The sequence below is a fragment of the Drosophila tropicalis genome, unplaced genomic scaffold, assembly GCF_018151085.1.
Source record: "Drosophila tropicalis isolate 14030-0801.00 unplaced genomic scaffold, ASM1815108v1 contig_878, whole genome shotgun sequence".
Classification (NCBI taxonomy): Eukaryota; Metazoa; Arthropoda; class Insecta; order Diptera; family Drosophilidae; genus Drosophila; species Drosophila tropicalis.
This window is the reverse complement of record NW_027173374.1, coordinates 15,993,958-16,012,884: the sequence shown is the minus strand read 5'-3', so window position 1 is coordinate 16,012,884 and position 18,927 is coordinate 15,993,958. Positions and strand designations below refer to the sequence as shown.

Genomic DNA, 18,927 nt, shown 5'->3' with positions numbered 1-18,927 from the left:
CGATTTACGAAGTTAGAACTAAAGAGGATTTTTAAAAGTTTTTTTTTCCATTAGACTTGGAAACTGCTTTCTCCACCCGATTGGGTGGTCTTTATTTCTTTCTCTCGTATTCTTTAGACCTCACACGTTTTGGTATCATCGACAAATATGTTGTCATAACAAACGTATAAGATGCTACTATGCTTAAATCAAATGAGTTAATGCCACCAAATATCAGTGACACACAAAAGTGTAAACAATGGAAAAAAGTTTCGGCTCTTTGATTTATAGAAACGAAAACCAAATGAAACCCCAGACCTGTAATCCTCCCGACTTTGTTGTGCTAATCAGCGTTCAAGTTTATGTGACAGTTTAAAGTATGCCACACACATGGTGCGCGATCACCGGCGATCTTCTGGTCTGGTCTGGACCGCTCTGTTGGTGTGGCGCTGTCGAGGTGTTGCTGCCAATGATCCCATCGTTGTTAAAACTCAAAGAAAAAGAATATACAACCCGAAGATGATCACTTTCCTTGTGCCGCATTGATAATTCAATTTCTTCTATAGTCTGACCCGTTGTTGTTGTTATTGCTGTTGCTATCTTGACTTAATTTTCTTGGACCACCGGCGATCAATCGATCGTAAGCGATCATAACAAACGTCACCAGCTGGCCCTCTTGTCTCCGTGGATTGCGTGTGGCCTTTTGTCCGATTTATGATTCAATTTTATTGTTAATTGAAATTCAACTAGTTTAGTGTGTCGCCATTGATCGCCGGTGATCAGAGATCATTGGGCGCGGTCGGATCTTTGTTTTGACCCGTTTCATCTTGTGTTCTTACATACTGTAAAACTGTCAGCCTAAATTGATATGTTGATTTCAGTCCGTGTTTACCAAAACTGATCCTGATTTATGACAGTTATACATATATAATTTTAGGGAGTGGGCGTTCTGCTAACTACTGCTAGAACTAGTAATCAAGACTTACATATAATGGACAACGGCTGCATATCAGCAATTGAAAATCAGTCTTCTCCGTCCTGTTTAGAAACTTGACTCAACCAGACGCCATACATTATAAGGGTATGAGAGTTTTTAGAATGATTATAGTTAGCAGAACAGTAGACGGACTTTTCATGCAACAATTTCCTGATTAACACTTTGACTTTAAGCATAGTTCCACCGCCGGCGACAAAGCGCACATAACAAACAAAGAAAACAGAAAAATAAAACCGAATAAACCTGCATCTTCCATGCCCAGGCAGGTTCTCACTTACCCATTTCCACACCACCACCGACCCTTCCATTCGGTTCTATTACGCGATCGTGGCGCGTGCGCTGTGGCTGCCCGCTGGCCCCTGGTCGAATAGAGAGACAAATTCTAATGCTGTGGAAGAGAAATTGTTCCAGCGGCCTGGGTTTGGGATTGGGATATGAGTTCGTGCTGATTGTCTGTAAGTAGCTGAGGGCAAAACTATATAGATTTGATTTACCGAGACTAGAGAGTAGAGCCTACATTAAGCAAAGTAAAGTGAATCTATAGCAGTTGCATTTCAGTGCGAAACTAGTTGTTATTTACTTACATATGAACTGGAAGTAAAGATTTTCCGCATTCTTTAGTTCATTTAATGGCGCGAGATTCCCTCTCTACATCACTTGACGAAGTTAGGCCTGATTAGGCTTGATTATAAGCGATTAAGTTTCAAAGATGAAGAGTTCTGTCAATTGAGAATGGCGCCGGCGCTAGTTAAGATATGTGAATAATGGGAAACAAACGACCGATTCCTTTGCCTTGTAAGAGTTATCCAAATGAGGAAGTTTTTGTTTTTTTGGATCGTTCACCTGAAGCGCAACGAAATTGGTATTAATTTTTAATTGATCAATTATGTATGTCTGTTACAACAACAATAACAACTGACAAAAATGCAACAACCTTCCCAGTAAGTGGTGCAGCTTAGAGAAAACATAACGCCTAAATGCGCCTGCCTGTTGCTGATCATAATCACAACGATTTAAATGATTGCCAGAGCCTTGGGAGAGTGGAGTAGGAGGTGCAGCGTCTCCTCGATAGGCAGTCGAGGCCTACCCGACTAGACTTGACTTGAAAAAGGCCACGATCAAAATGCTGTAGTCGTGCCTGCACCTGCCTATGGGCCAATATATTTATTTTTCTTCAGTTTTCTTGCATTTTGCCAGTTTTTGGTTTGCCAAGTCCTAGGTTTCATTTTTTGTTTTGGTGTGAAAATGCATTTGTTGTTTTGCCGCTGATGATGATCACGAATCTAAAGATGAACGCAAATAGGCGGAGTTTTAATTTAATTAAAAGTTATTAGCAGTAGCCTTTAAGGCTGTTAATGCTGCTGTTGGGTAACAGCATGAAATAGCGTTGCTGATCAGTGGCAATCGATGCGTTATTCTCTCTCAATGGCAATAGCAACAAGCTGCTTGATCATCATCATCATTAATGATCACTTGACTTTTATGTTTAGTAGCTGGCAATTGGCCATATTTTTTGGTCACTGATCACTAGCACATTGATCACTTGCCCCGATGATCATGATCTCAGCGACATGTGTATGATGGTTGGACAACTCATTTGACGCTCATTGTAAATGCCAAACACGTACAAACGTCGAACATGCCGATCAACACCAGCATCAGCATCAGTTCAAATGATCAGGTACAAGTTAAGTTGATCGGCGCCATCAACCCCAAGATCGGCTGATTAATTTCTTCTGTAGCAGCTACTAGTAATTTCTGCTGCTGTTGTCGGCTTTGCTGGAAAATTGTTTCAATTAATTTAGTGATTAATCCTCGTACGTGATTTGTGTAACAAAAGCTAACCAAACTGGGTCATAAATGCAGATTAAATGCATCTAAGTGACGTTGCTTATAACTCATTTATGTTCATCACACAGGAGAGGAAGAGAAACTAAATCGATATGAGTATGGTGAGCCATATGATGACCCAATTTCCACCGGACGGAGTTGCGGTTGTAAAATCACATTTAATTTAGTGTTAATGCTACGCTCAGTCACAAAAGGCGCTGATTTTGATTACCCACAATGGATGAATGGCCGAATGCTTTTAGATGCGGTTGTGGGAGGGGATTGGCCATAAATGGCAGTAAAGGAAATTATAATAGCATAAAGCGAAAAAAGAGTCGCATGCCAGGACTAGGACTTGGACTCAGGTGCAGTAATTCATGCATATGCATTTGATTTATTAACCTTTCATGGCCATTCGTGTCGACAGCAACAACAGCAACAACAGCCACAAAATTAATGCGCATTGAAACGCCAAACATGCAAAGCCAAAGCTCTCGAAATTGTCGGTTCGGTCCATAGCCAGGCCACAGTCTGCGATCCTTTCATGTGCCTTCGACATGTGTTTGATGCCAAAAACAGCGACGTGCCTTGAATCTGAACTGGGGCTGTTGCCGCTGCTGCCAAAAAGCAGTTCTAGGCGCACGCCACCGCACCGCCGACGAGCCACACACCACGCATGCCACATGCCTTATACCGCATGCCGCTTATAATGCGGTACAGTTATGTCAGCGACATTTTTGGAGCAGCTCCAGACACACTGGCACGCAGATCGGAACCAAACAACACCGGACCGCTGGAAGAACGATATGTGGTGGGAGAAGGTCGGTTAAGGTACACAAGAAATACGGTAGCCTTTTGTGGTATGAATCGGCGCATACGTGTAAATATCGGTGGGTCGGCTGCAGCAGACAACAATAAATTTGCGTGCCAACACTTTAATCAAAAATGGTTAAAGAGAAGAGTATTGCACCAAAACTAATGTCGAATTTCTCGCATTCTGGACTTGTGTATACACAATTAATGATGGAGTGAGTGATCTAAGGAAACTTATTACAAAACAAAAATATATCTATTTACTCATTTTTGAGGAGTTCAATTGAGGAGTTTATTAACAAAGGGTGTATAAAATTCGTTTGATACCTTACGGGTTTTTGTCAATTTGAGATGTGTGTAAGCTGGCCGACATATACATACATGGTCGGTCGGTTGTCGACATGGTGTGTGGGAAAGTTGTTAAGTCTTTGGCCGACAGTCCATGGCCAGTAGCACCAACCGACTGGAAATATCCCGGATCTGTAGCATATATGTATATCTACGCGTATATATGTATGTGTTCAATTCCTCTTGTCCCAGGTGCAGTAATGATTTATGGATAATTCTGTTCCCGCTCTCTTGTTATCTCTATCCCTACCCCTCTTGCATTCTCTTGTGGTAGTGCCAGTCGTCGGCAAGGTTTCCAGCGGCGTAAATTATATTGGGCTTAGCATAAATCGTCAATTACTACATCACATGATTATTATTAGGCAGAAAAGCTTGAGCCACGCCCGCGCCAAGCCCAATCCGGCCTGAGACAGAACCAAAGCCAAAGCCAAAGATGAAGCCAGGCTTAAACGCACTTTTTAAGCGCCAGTTTCAACGTCGTCTTCCACATCCTCTGGATAGACTCTATTTGTCTGTCAGTATACAGTAGCACTGCCTCCCAGCCAGACATATGAAGACTAAGCAGAGAAGACGCCAAGAGAGATGAGATTGAGAGACTTTGTCTAATATAATTAATACACCTTTCATTAGTTTGCCTGCCGACGACGACGATACCACAATTTCTTTTTCATTTGTTTTAGTGTTGAAAACAAGAAACCCGCAACATCTACTCGTGCCTAAGCTGATTTACTATTTATCAATACAGATCCAAAGATCTACAATTATCTATCCAAGACATCGGCATAAGACATGCATATAAAAGACAGTGCCACACAATATAAATCAATCAAGAGCATACAAGTTCATTGACAGCTCGCACAGCTTGCCAGAGCCCCGAGCTTTTGCTTTAGCCATGCATGATCCATGATCCTCTCTTGAAATGGGACTGACTAAGCGGACTCTCTGAAGACTCTGAGATCGCTTGCTCTTGCTCTGGCATTGGGACCGGGCCTGGCCTGTCAAACTGCCGGACCACATTGTAAGTTATGATTAGCTCACGCGCTTTAAAGATTTAAGACCGGAAATGCTCAAAAAGGGGAGAGCCAATAATTCAAATTCAAATCTCTTCAATATAGAGTTTTGAGTGATTTGAAATGCGATTCAAGTTTTGTCGTGGTGTAGTTTCACCCGCATCATTTTGCACCCACTCATAATGCAAGGGAGCAGATGGCAACATTTTTTGCCTGATCTAACTATTTGTATTCACTTGGAAATGGTTACTGTAACGGTTCAGGTTTTCGATTACCTCCGTAGTTTCTATTTGCATATTTCATTGACTAAAAGCCTTAATGGCCATGCGATTGTTTTTGGGGTTACATTTTTTCGGCTTTCCTTCGCATAGTTTGATTTTGGTTTCGGTTGTTGGTTCTTTTTTTTTTTTGATTTTCCCATAATCCTGGCAAGTCAGCGTGGCATATTTTCAATATAATTGGCAATAAAACTTCATGTTAATGTGCAATTAATCATATTAGCAATTAACTTTATGCTGTTTGGCTGCACCGCACGAGATCATCGAAGCTGTTCGCTGTGATCGTTTGCAGATCGTGTTGTCTCCAAGCCGGTTCGCATCTTAGTTCCCAGTTCGTGCATCTGGGCCAATTTTCAATATTTATATCTATGTTTGCAGAGAGCCAACAACTTGTGTTCAATTTCTGGTCAAATTGAAAAACCATACGGAAGCTTAGAAAAAGGAGGCTCATGTCGAAGTTGCAGTTGCAGCTATTTTCGCTAGTACTGGATACCTATAAAATTTAAGTATTATGACCATATAACTTCCGTTATGGATGAGGCCATAAAGTGTTGGCTGTACAAAGGAGAAAACGTACCATCTGTGTTATATTATTTCTATTGCGATTGGATAACTAAGTGTGTTGCTATTGATCAATCAAGCAAAACGTCATTTGGCCCAAAGCGGGGAACCAGTCACAAATTAACAACCAATAATCGTTAATTGTTTTCTATCCTCTGCTGTATTGCCCTTTGAAAAGTTGCACCCTTTTCTTTGTTGACGACTAAACGATGCCATTGTCTTTGGGGCTTTGGGACAATCTCTCCTCACAGCGTGTGTGCTTTGATGGTCTCAAGTGTCTTCTTCATTAGAGTTCCTATGTATGGGTTTTTTTGGCTACTGTTTTTTGTCTTGCTTTTTTGCTGGTTATTACGATGCCTTCCAATTAATAAACGGCTAACTGACTTAGAGTCCGGCATTGTGCCAGCTAATGAATCCCATTTGCATAGATGCTAAACATCTTTAAATCTGTTTTGTGTGGAATGTATTGCAGGTCTAGAGGATTATTAAATTTACGATTGATTAATGACGGAATAGGAATTCTTCTTATTAAACTTAACGGGCTGTAACCGATTCGTAAATTTATATTTAATAAAACTTTCTAACATTCTGTTGAAAAAATAATTTTAATAATCTAATTATAAATAGAAGATTATGTAACTCAACTTACTTTCGAATAATTGATGTCAAAAAACTTGTGTATATTATATTAAAATTGTGGTGCTACATATGTACATATATACTCATTCAATATTATTTAAATTTACTACTCAGAAATGTCTTTAATGAATTTTACCAGAACTTATCTCAAACTAAAACAGCGACAAAAATAAAAAAACTAAATTGAAATATTTGGATAGGCGCACAAAATTATGCTGCACATTTTTCAATTTATTCACGAGTTTGACTCAAAAATTTGTTGGCATCTAGAACGATACTCAATTACATTTTACTTTCCAAGGGAAGGCCACTCAGACACACATGTGTGCTGCCACCGTAGCCGATATCCCATATGCTCCCGTCTCGCCCCGACCCGAAATTTGTATTCCCAGTTCTCCCCCTTATATTATGTGGATTATACAATGTTTTCTCTGTTTGGCTCGACCGCAAAAATACATGCATTTTGAGAAACAATCAGAGGGATGGAGCTAACTTTGGTCGCGCCGAAGTTTGTATACCCTTGCAAATTTTACTTGTAATAGGTAGAAAGGTGTCAAAAGTAACGAAGTTATTGAGGTATATGATATAGTCAACCGATCTTGATAAAACACAGTCATTTATAGGTTTCGAAACTAACAAATATTACTTTTTATAACAATAGTTTCAAAAATATGAATACGACCCGTGTACATGCAAAATTTCCAATCTGTTGCTATTACGGCCTAAGGGGAGTTTGCGTTGATCCAGAAGAACGTACATGCTATTTGAACTCGTCGTCCTGATCAAGAACATATATATGTACATACTTTATATGGTTGGAGATGCTTCCTTAGACATAAATTAATATACCCTTTTTGTAAGGGTAGAAAAAAAGAAATCTCCTTCAGCTCCCGCTTCTGTTTCTATTGATGATGGGGAGGGCAGCCACTCACTCGTACTCGTATTTGTATCACTCTTTCCCTCATTTCCAATTGAAGAGATTTATTTTGCAGTCTCTGACGATCAGTTGCCATAGAACAGCGCGTCGTTACAGTTGTACAGTTTCAAAGCGAATCAAACCCATTTGAACTGTAGCTATTTTAGATTGTTATCGAGAAAATTACTACTTTTTATTTTTTAAACTATTTATTGTACGTTTGTTTTGCGTTTTCACTGTTTATGCAGCTTGTTTCTTAAGTGCTGTAGAACAAGAAATATTTGAGGAATTTTAAGTGGATCCATTGTGAAAAACGCTTGAATGGAAATTTCTGTTGTTGAAACGTTTACAACAAGTGCTAACCGTGAAATTCCATAGAGAGAGAGAGAGAGAGGCAGAGCGAAACAGAGCGGTGACACTTTTGGATACAAATTTTGCAATCAATATAAAACACATACATAAACAAGGTAAGATATTTTAAATATTTGTATAGCTTAAGATATTAAAAACTACAACACTTAAATAGTGCGTAATTTGTTTGATATATAAATTTTATTTATATTTTGATTTTGTTGTTCTACGTAATTGCGCGATTTATTTGTTTAGTCTACATTTTGATTGACCGCCACGGAGCGCAAATTGCTTGTTTTTTTCCTAACAAAGTTTAGAAAACGGGGGCCAGTCCCAGATTTGAGTCCAATTTTTTTGTGTCGCATTCAATTAACAAATGCTTTTATGCTCGGTCGGTTAGGCTAGTGAATGAGCATTCCCCCCCTTTCAAATGTCCCAACACAAGCCATCAATTTTTATGGTTTATGCCCAAGTTGAAAGCACTTTTCCACAATATCTAGCTTGTGTTGTTTGTGTGTAATATTTCTAGTCATATTTATTTATGCAGTGCAACTAAAAATTGTAATAACAAATTTCAGCTTAGTTTTTCTGTTTTTCCCATGAAATTTTCCCCATATGCCTGGAACAGTATCTCCATCATCTTCTTTCTCTCCATGGATTCTGTTTATCAACACAGTTTCGATCGACAGCATGCTACTATACAAAGTATACACGGATACATATACATATACGTATATGTCTAAAACACATACATATGTATATAAATGTATATTTGTACGATATGAACATGCAATATTTTCTCGCCGCATAAACAAACATTGTTAAATTGTCTGTTTGTCCGACTTGCTCTATATACAATACAAATTTATATACATATGTACATGTGTACATATACCGATCTATATGTTGGCATGAAAAGGAAGCTTTCTGTTCTTCTTCTCTGTCGTACAATGTGTGCTTCTGTTTAGTTGCTTTTGGCAGTCACTCAATTTGTTGTCGATACAGTTCCGTTTTGCGTTCCGAACTTTGCAAGTTGTCCAATTATTATAAGTTTCGGTCATCTTTACATACATAAATAACAATTATATCTGTTTTAAAAACAGTACAATATACACATTTGTAACTTAATTCATTCGATTTATTCGATAAAGTTTCTTGTAAAACGTTCGTTTTCTCACGTTCTGGGCAATCGGCAATCTCAGATACCAACGATGCATTCCAATATTACAGACTCGTGCCCATATCGAATGTAGGTAACAAAGCTGTCGATGTGCGTCACACCCTCAGTTTGTTGGCTTCCAAAAATCCAACTTGGAAAGGTGATGAGTTCTATATATTTTACTACAAATGTTGTTTACTTTTCACGTTGAAAAATGGCAATTATTTTCGCTGTGTGTTTATTAATTTTGAGTGTGGACAGGAAATATACTAGATGTAGTATACATATATACATGTATTAGGCAGGATGTTAGTATATTGGTGTGGTTTTTTTTGAATGCAAATTGTGACCTTCAAATCGGAAAAATATTTCTGCAGGGAAAAGACCTTCTGGGAAGCTAAAATCAAATCGAACCCTTTCTCAAAGAATCAGAGACTCGCGCCCTTCCTCTTTTGAATGCTCACCAAAGACGCCAGATCCAGTCAAAAGATGCGTCTGTGCAACATATGTGTGGCACGATTATACTCTAGGTAGAAAAGTGAAATTATGTGCCTTCTGCATATTGTCAGAGTGTTTGTGCGCAAAAGATAGAGAGATGGAGAGAGAAAGAGGCAGAAAGAGAGAAGGAGAATGAGAGGAGTGACGTTTTGTTGTCTCAAATAGACACCAGACGCAGTTCGAAACAATATTTGCCCTTGCTTCTTCTGGACGTTGACATAAAAGAGACGGCCGGGACGGAGGGCCCAGTAGTTTTTAATTTCTTTAATTTTCTCTACGCCGCCAGATGTGGGTTGTAGTGAGCACACAACAAGAGGCACACACTACACTCTGTGTGTGTCTGTTTTAATTAAGCGAGAGATCAGGAATGAGAGGGAGTGAGTGAGTGGGATAGTTGAGAGAATCCGAGTGAGAGAGAGCTGCACATTCATATGTACCTACATATGTGAAAAATTAAGGCAACCGTTGAAAGCGAAAAGAGGCGCAAAAAGATGCGGGAAGCTAAAGGCAACGACCAACAATGAGACTTTTTGTGCATGCACAGAACACAGAACATTGGAAATTTAACGGCAAAAAGAAAAAAACCAAAAACCGAAAGCCAAAAACAACAACAAAATAAATAAAATGTTGTACCAAGTGGAAGCAGGGCCACTAAATTGAGTCGTCGACGCCGGCGCATTGAGTAGGATGTTTTTAGTGTGCGTTACCCGACGACGATGTTCTGTAGTATAGTGTAGTGAGTGAGCGTAGGAACTACGTTGCTATTAAACAGAACACAGTTTTCTGCTGGCACTGTGGAAATACACAACTCGCATTCGGAAAGATCGGTGAATTGTACGTACGGGAAGAGAAATTGCTGCTAAACGGGCCACCCTCCAATCTGATATACACATACGATATTTTGGTGTATGTACATATTTTTCACGTAGCTCTATGTGTGTGCTGCCAATGTGTTGTGCAAAAAATAGAATGTGTATTTTCAAAAAACAAAAAAAGTCTCTGCTTTATGTGAACTACTTGCAGTTTCCATCGATTTGCCGCATTCTATTGTGGGCTGTGTGAACTTTTGAAGTGCGCTGATCTTGGTTTTAAACTTGTGCCAAATAAATTGTTCTGATTAACTCTCGCCTCCATTTCTCTGTCAGACATGGCACGCGCTTAAAAATCTCGCGGTTTTATACCGGAAACGAGCACGACATTCTATTTAAGTCAAGCCAAATGGAAATGGTCTTTTATAAAATTTTGCCATACCCACATACATATAAATGACATACACTCAGAAATATATACCATATGTAGTATATAGATAAAGTTTCCGACAAAAGGCTTATGAATGAAATTAGCGAAATTTTTGGTAAACAATTTTCATCTAAAGAACAAAGATCAAAGGAAAAATTCTGTTTTTTTTAAATTAACGGGTGCAATAGATGTATTTTTATAGACGATTCTTTAAATGTTGTGGTTACTTTGCATGTTTTTGTTTGCGTTTGGGAAAGGGAAAATACATAGAAACTTCGTGAATTCAAAGGAAATGCACATAAATCTAATCATCTAAATTCTTTCAGGTGCTGCAGTCACATCAACAACAAAAAAACAACATCAACATTAGGGAACAACATCATCAACAAGAAAAAGTGTCCCCTTAGAAGCAGCTGTTGAATGATCTATGAATTCTTAAAACGCCCACAGCTTCGCTTCTCAACTTACCGTAGTGCTCTCTTTCTGTCGCTCTTTCTTATTTTGGTGACAAAAATGTCTGCTCCCATAAATCCATCAACTTGCTGAGTAAATCAAACTCAAGTAACAATAATTAAAGAGGCCATAATATAGATATACAGAAAGGTATATACATATATTATTTTTAGGAAAGATATTTCCGTTACAAGTGAGAGTGAGAGTGATGAGAAGTGATCATCATCAGCCTCCAATTGCAATTCGGAATCACTTCAAAGACTAAGCTAAAAACACATGTTGCTGGGATATCAGAGGACTGAGAGAGGAAGAAGGAAACTGAAATAAATTAGAAAACTAGAAGATCGCAGGGAGAGATCGAAGAGTGATACAGTGAGAGTGAGAGTGATGGAGTAAAGTGGATTTCCGGTGAATAAAAAACCAACAACACATGCGACAGTACTCCGCAAAACGAAGCCTACCCCGACGCCAACGAACAGACGGAGCTACAGTTGCAGTTGCCGTTGCCGTTGCCATTGCCATTGAAGGGCGCTCAGGCCGAGTGGCACTTAGGGTGCCCCAGGGCATCATCAGCATCATCAGAGCCTCCGATATAGATATACAGTTACAAAAATAAATACGCTAAAAATGGATGACAACAACAACAGAAATTTCAGTTGCTACAGCAACGTTGCTAGCCAAAGACGCAGCAAAATGAGGACGGGAAGTAGAAGACGGCAGTGTCGATGTCGAATTCAAAGTCAGATCTCAGATCTGTTGTGTTTGTTGCTTGTGGCATTGATTTTTGTCCAAGCTGAGGCCAGACGGCCGCCATCTAGCTCGCAGGAAATGATCAAGGACTACGAAACAACGGCAAACAATAATAACAGCAGCAGCACTTTCCAAACTCCTGCCGCCGAGGACGTGGATCAAGATTCGGACGATGATGACTTGAGCCACAAATCAGTTCCAGGAAATACGGAAAAGCAATCATCGCCCATTTTTAAGAACCCGCTTAAAATGTCCGTAATGTATACTAAACCCTCGGGCTCTTCGGTTAATCTGGGCTGTCATGCCTCAGGTTATCCGGATCCAAATATCACGTGGTATCGTAATGGTGTTAGCGATTGGTCCCGTACCTATGGCCGCATGAAAAAAGGACGTTGGCAACTCATCATGGAGGATCTGATACCAGATGATTCCAATCATTATATGTGTCTTGTTTGCAATCCTTTGGGCTGCATCAATCACACTGCAAATTTAATTGTCAGCGATCGAGTTAACCACAAACCTATTCTACTGATTGGCCCCGCCAACTTAACCCTACAGATCAATGGCAGTGGAAAAATGGATTGTAAATATCTCTCAGACTTGACCAGTAAAAAGGCATGGATGTTTGAACCCTGCCAGTCGGCCAACAATTGCTCATTGACGCGAACTATTATTGGCGAGGATATGGATAGCTTGGAGTTTGTCAATGTGACCCAGGATAAGGAGGGCTGGTACACATGCATCGAAAGCAATAGCCTGGGACAGTCCGGAAGCAAAGCCTATCTGAGAGTAATGAGCAGTCTGCAGCTCCTTGAAGCCGGAATGGGTACTGGTCAAGCTATATTGATGATTATTGTGGTGACGGGCATTGGAATACTGATATTCCTGTGGATTATTTTCGTAGTCTATGCCATGAGAAAAATGAAACACGACAAACTGCTGAAACAGCGCATTGAACGGGTGCATCAGTGGACTAAAAAAGTAATCATTTACAAGCCAGAGGGTGGCGCTGGCATTGGTGGTGGCGATTCAAGTGGCTCAATGGACACCATGATTATGCCAGTGGTTAAGATAGAGAAGCAACGCACCACTGTCCTTCAGAGCGGCAATGAGCCGACTCCTTTTAATGAATACGAATTTCCACTCGACTCCGACTGGGAACTTCCGCGAGCACAGCTTATTTTGGGTGCCACTTTGGGCGAAGGAGCGTTCGGCAGGGTTGTCATGGCTGAGGTGAATAATGCCATTGTGGCCGTGAAAATGGTTAAGGAAGGACACACTGACGACGATATAGCCAGTTTGGTTAGGGAAATGGAGGTGATGAAGATAATTGGTCGACATCCGAATATCATCAACCTTTTGGGCTGCTGCAGTCAGAGCGGGCCACTCTATGTTATCGTAGAATATGCCCCTCATGGCAATCTCAAAGATTTCCTCTACAAGAATCGGCCGTATGGTAGAGATCCACTTGACTCAAGCAAATCTCCACCCTCCCCGCTGCCTCCGCCGCAGCATTTAATCAACGAAAAGGATCTAATCAAGTTCGCCCATCAAATTGCCCGCGGCATGGACTACCTAGCCTCGCGTCGTTGTATTCATCGTGATCTGGCGGCACGTAATGTTCTCGTTAGCGACGATTTCGTTCTGAAGATAGCTGACTTTGGTTTGGCTCGTGATATACAGAGCACAGATTACTATCGGAAAAATACGAACGGAAGATTGCCCATCAAGTGGATGGCTCCGGAGTCGCTTCAGGAAAAGTTTTACGATTCCAAGAGTGATGTCTGGTCCTATGGCATATTGCTGTGGGAGATCATGACATTTGGTGCCCAACCCTATCCGGCGATTCTGTCAGCCGAAGAACTCTATAGCTATCTTATGTCCGGACAGCGCATGGAGAAACCATCGAAGTGCTCGATAAACATTTACATTCTTATGCGTCAGTGTTGGCATTTCAATGCTGACGATCGTCCGCCCTTCACGGAGATTGTCGAGTACATGGACAAGCTGTTGCAAGCCAAGGAGGATTATCTAGATGTGGATATTGCCAATCTGGACACACCGCCCTCGACCAGTGACGAAGAGGAGGAAGAAGAAGATCCCCCACCTCCCTATTTAAGTCTTAGTTTTACACCAAAGGCGTAAAACGAAAAATCAACAAATATCAAAGAAAAACGATTTTACTATAACATAGGTTAGGTATATAAACCAAAAAATGTTCTCGGTGAAACTTGCTTCGGTATTTCCGAAGATTGTGTATACCCTTGGAAAATAAGCAGTCGCCTTAGCCATCAATACTCAAGTTTTTCATTAATACAAAGCTATTTAGTAATTCTTTTCAAGGGCGTACGTAAACAACACTTGAACAAATTTACATGCATATACAATTTACATACACATACATATATCTACTTGATAAGTTAGTTTAGTAATATCGGTTGTATCTTTCGTATTTTCCTGTACTGATCTTTGTAGTATTTCTCTATATAACTTGTAACCAATAAATGTTGCAGTTGTTGCTTGCGCGGCCTGTATCAAGTGCCTTAATGAATGGATCACAAAATAAATGTTTCGGTTTTCTCTCATGCTACAGCCCCGAAATCTGGCTAAAGAATATATTCCTCCTGCTGACTCTCCCCCAAATACCACTTAACACGATCTTCTCATGATCATGACGTCTCAATTTGAAAACTCACGAGGCACGCGCGTCACTAAACGAAAAATGATAAATGGAACGGCCTGCGGTCCACTCTTTATTTTGGAATTCCCTTGTTTTTTGGTTTTGTAGGTAGAGGTCCATAGCGTGGGAGGGCTGGGGGGTAGGAGTGTTGGTGGAGACTTCTAGTTGGGGTCGAGACGGTGTCGGCTCGTTTGTTGACGCGCTAAATGCCATGAGCATCGGAATCGCTGGCGCTGGCGATGCAATTAGACGATAATGCAAGACAGGCACCCGCAAAAAACACAGAAAGCAATAGAGAAACAAGAAACTGAAAGATTAGTTTATACAACAATAAAATGAATGGGTCGAGGTTACTGGCATATTTGCAATAAGATCGCTTCAGGACACTTGGTGGCCAACTTAGCACTTGGGTGGAGAAACAATAATGGCAAAAGTATTGCTTTCATATTAAAATAGACAGATTTTGTATATAATTGACAATTATTTCGGTTTTCTGTGCTTATGTGACCCACTAGATTACCCGACAAATTTTCATTTCGCTTTTCTCGGGTAGAGAGATCATTAATTATGCGGCATTAGACGATGGATAGAAAACGATCGCCAACGCAAAACATCGTTTCCATAGCGTATAGCATTAGAAATGATGGCCCAATGATTAATCTCAATATCTTTTGTCTATGGCACACGCTAAACTGCATTTTCGATAATTTATCAACTTAATTTTTCTTGTTTTTTTTTTTTTTTACTTTGTTGTTTTGTTTGTCTGTTTATTAATTAGGGCCCCAAAATGCACGAGAGTGTGGGCGTGATTCCATCGATGAGAGGCTTCATATAGGCCGCATCTCTCTAATGATCGGAAGTTTGACACGTGTCTCAGGGTCTAAGACAGGGCGTGGGCTTGAGATCTGACCACAACATACATATGTGTGTATATGTATATAAGCGTGGGCTTTCGGCAATTATTGCGTGAATATGTTAATTGAAAATTTTGAAGAAAAAAACATTTCACCAAATATTGAAAACTATCTATAGTTAATTCAACTTCAGGAAGTCAGGTTGTATATATATACATATGTACATACATATATGTATGTATATGCGGGCACTTTACATCATGCATAATTTGAAACGATCGGTGATCGCCTATCGACAATCAACGATCGACGGCTGCTGCAATATCTGCCTGTCTGGAGTGATCAATTAATTTTTTGGCCAAAGTTGGCTATTAATTTGCATGCGCTTTTTTGTTTGTTATACGTTCGTTTGGGCCGCTAGATCGAGATCTCGGCACAGGTTCAGGTTCCACCACAGGTTCCATCTAGTGGGCCAAATGCAGAGTGGGGTGCGGTAGTGTGGCTGCTATTGGATTTGCAACAACCATTTTAAAAGTCTACAAATTGCCTGTCTAACATCGAAGTCAGTTGCTGCGTCAGTCAGTCCGTCAGACAGACAGGCAGGCTGTTGCCTTAAAAAAATCGATTGCACAGCATCGATGTGACCTCGTCTTTGCGGTTGGGGGACTAGAAGGGTATGTTCACATTGATGATAGGTTTGGCAACACAAACCACTGTTCTACTGAAGGAAGTTAAGGAAGGAAGTTATTTTCTTTTACAATTTTCAGATTAGTCCACAAAAAGTCTAAAAATCTCCTGGGAGGAGTTGTCATTTAATGAATATTTTATTTTCAAGGGCATGACAAAGTCGGATTAACAGAAATTTTGTTTGCTACAGGTTTCCGTTTAAAGTTTTCAGCTTTTTTTTTTTTTTTTTGGAAAGGCAGTGCAGACATGTTGAGTGCCTGGCTACAAGAGTTGAGTTCCTTCCAATTCCCCTTCCCCATTCCATATGAAATTGACATAATTGTATTTTGTGTTGATAATTTAATTTACATAAATAGAAAAATCAGATAGGTACATGAAACGGAAATAATATATTAATAATAACATAAAAAGAAGCAATTTATATGCGCCAGCGGTGATTCAGTTCAGTTCAGTTTCGCTGAGCACCTGTCAGAGAAAAAACATACTTTAATCTGTTGAATCATAGACGAGAGAGAATAATGCATCACTCTTATAATTTGTTTATTTATAATTTATTGAAATCAGTTTGTAGGAACTTCTATTGTGTATTTTCGTTGAAGCAGTGCTTACTTGGGTCTTACTGGGTTGAGTAATCAACATCTCAGGGCACTACTTCACGTGTTTGTTTCCAAATTTTACGCAAAAATGAGCTTTCATTCATAAAAACAGTTTCATAACCAACAATCAAGGCAGTAAACTGGTTTTTGGTTTAACCAATTCGCGTTTGTGGTTTATTTTATTTTCGTTTTTTCATTTATTTATTTCGTTGTTCGAACGATCGAAAAACATTTTTTTAACGATTTTGTGCCGCATTTGCTGCTGACTTAAGTTGACTTGGCTAAGGCTAACCGTATGAACTACGAGTCAATAGGCAAATACCATGTGGGCAGAGGCAAATCTCAAGATTTTTATGAATGAAACTCGATTGGGGTGACAATAACAACAACAACAACACACGAGTAACCGCAATCTGAGCGGATGTGCCTAATTAATAATGCTGATTACGTTGCGTTTATTATTAATTAGAAATTTGTGAACATTTATGTCTTCTAATTCAAAAAAGTGGCAAAAATGGTCCATTCAGGAAAGAAAAAGGAACAACTAAAATTCGTCATTGATGTTCTTGATCTTACTGATGCGTTTCGATTTCAATTTTAATTTGGGCCTTCATTTACTTGCCTGATTGTAGCTTGGCTTGTCGTCTGCCCTTCCGTTTTATACCGTTGCCTTTCTGCTACTGTTACACGCGCAAAATTTATGAACAACTCCTTAAAAAAGTCACGCGTTAAATGGACGACATGAACTCACGCGACATTCGCCCAGAATCTGAACCTGTACACTAACTGAAGCCAAATCTGTCGGTGCAAGAGTTGCAGCTCATGAGCCAGAGCCCAGAGGCAGATGATTTCGTTAACGCATTTGGTATCCTCTTTTTTTTTTTTTGTTGGTCTCTAAAGGCCAGAAATGAAACTGAGTTGGCCTTTTGTATTGCGCCTTGTAATATATTTTATTAACAATAAAATGTTAAGTGCCACAAGGCAAGAGAGCAAGGCATATGGAAGGAATAAAGGTAGATGGGAAAAGAAGCAAGTGGAGCTGATTTCATGCCTTCATGCTGGGTTGAGGTGGCACTGGGCTACTGGGCAACAGTTCGACTGCCAAAGAAGATAAACTGCGTGCACACATATAATCGGGCCATGAATCAAAATCACACCAAGTTGCTATATATAGATATCCGGCTAACGAGGGCAAAGCCTCCGAAACATCCTCCTAATGCTGTTGCTGTAGTTGTTGTTTATGTTTGACACCTGCAAAAAAAGAATCGAACGGGCCTTGCCATAATTTGTATACCCTTGCCAGTCTTCAAATCCGAAAATCATCTAAAAATGTAGATTACATTCAAACCAATAAAATCAATATCTAAAATAAAAATGTTTCAATATTATACATTTTATTTCCCTCATTCAAAATTTCGGCCATTATTTAATATACCCTTTTTTTGCAAGTGTATATACAAACATATCCCTACCAGATGCAGTTGCAACAAAAATAGAACCAGTTTAGTCTCTGTGATGCCCAATTCGGTTGTGCCACCCACAATTGGCCACAAAAATAGCGGTCACAATTAACCGTACGATGCAAATGCGTTTCGCCGTCTGAATCCCAATAAGGCGAATATAGACGACGATTTGGTGAACAGAAAGAGAGCAGAGAGCAGTTTAGATAGAAATTCCAGAACCGGGTGACAAAGTCAAATTGTTGCAAACTGTCAGCATCATCAGTGAGGCATTTATCTTGCACCCGCTACCAACTAGATGCCGGGGCTGCCGCTGGGCCTTTGGTTGGGGCTCGACTCCAGCAGGTGACTGTTGTTGCAACTTTCAGTGGAGACCACACAGCAAACAACCATATGCTGGTCATTTATCTATTTCGGATTTATCATTGATTAATCGCCAAAGGCCGGTCGCCAGTAGCTGGAACTGCTGCCAGTTCGGCTGCTAGTCCCTGGGCTTGTGTCTCTCTAATCGGCGGCATATTTGCATATTCGCTTTAAACAGCGAGCTTCTAAGCTGCTTGCTTGCTTTAGTCAATGATCGTTAAACCGACTTTAAACTTGTGCGCTAGTCATCCAAACTTCAATTAGGATGATGCAGCGCTATCTGCACTCCACTTCACCCCCAGCTCACTTGATTCCTCTCCAATGGAGTGTCGGGTCAATCGACTTTAAGCCAGCTGCTAATTGGTTATGCCTGGCCTCCATTCGCCATGGTTTGGAGGGCTTAATGTTTGCCCTACTACTGTTTGGTTTTTTGGATTTTGACTTGTGACCAATCAGCGTTGATTTT

At 40.1% G+C, this 18,927-nt stretch overlaps 1 protein-coding gene across 4 annotated transcripts; it reads left to right on the top strand.

Annotated features, from left to right (window-relative positions):
• Positions 1–7,473: 7,473 nt before the first annotated feature.
• Positions 7,474–14,388, top strand: htl (heartless). 4 transcript variants are annotated; one of them, XM_068299260.1, is made up of 2 exons: positions 7,474–7,838; positions 10,945–14,388. In XM_068299260.1, the coding sequence occupies exon 2, from the start codon at positions 11,699–11,701 to the stop codon at positions 13,964–13,966; it is 2,268 nt and encodes a 755-aa protein (XP_068155361.1). In that variant the 5' UTR covers positions 7,474–7,838; positions 10,945–11,698; the 3' UTR covers positions 13,967–14,388. The 4 variants fall into 4 exon arrangements, with proteins under 4 accessions (XP_068155361.1, XP_068155363.1, XP_068155362.1 ...); XM_068299262.1 differs by lacking the exon at positions 7,474–7,838 and adding an exon at positions 8,913–9,041; XM_068299261.1 differs by lacking the exon at positions 7,474–7,838 and adding an exon at positions 10,173–10,285.
• The last annotated feature ends 4,539 nt before the right edge of the window (positions 14,389–18,927 follow it).

Excerpts from the sequence above, each read along its gene's own strand:
- htl (XM_068299260.1), top strand. The coding sequence starts at position 11,699 with ATGGATGACAACAACAACAGAAATTTCAGTTGCTACAGCAACGTTGCT.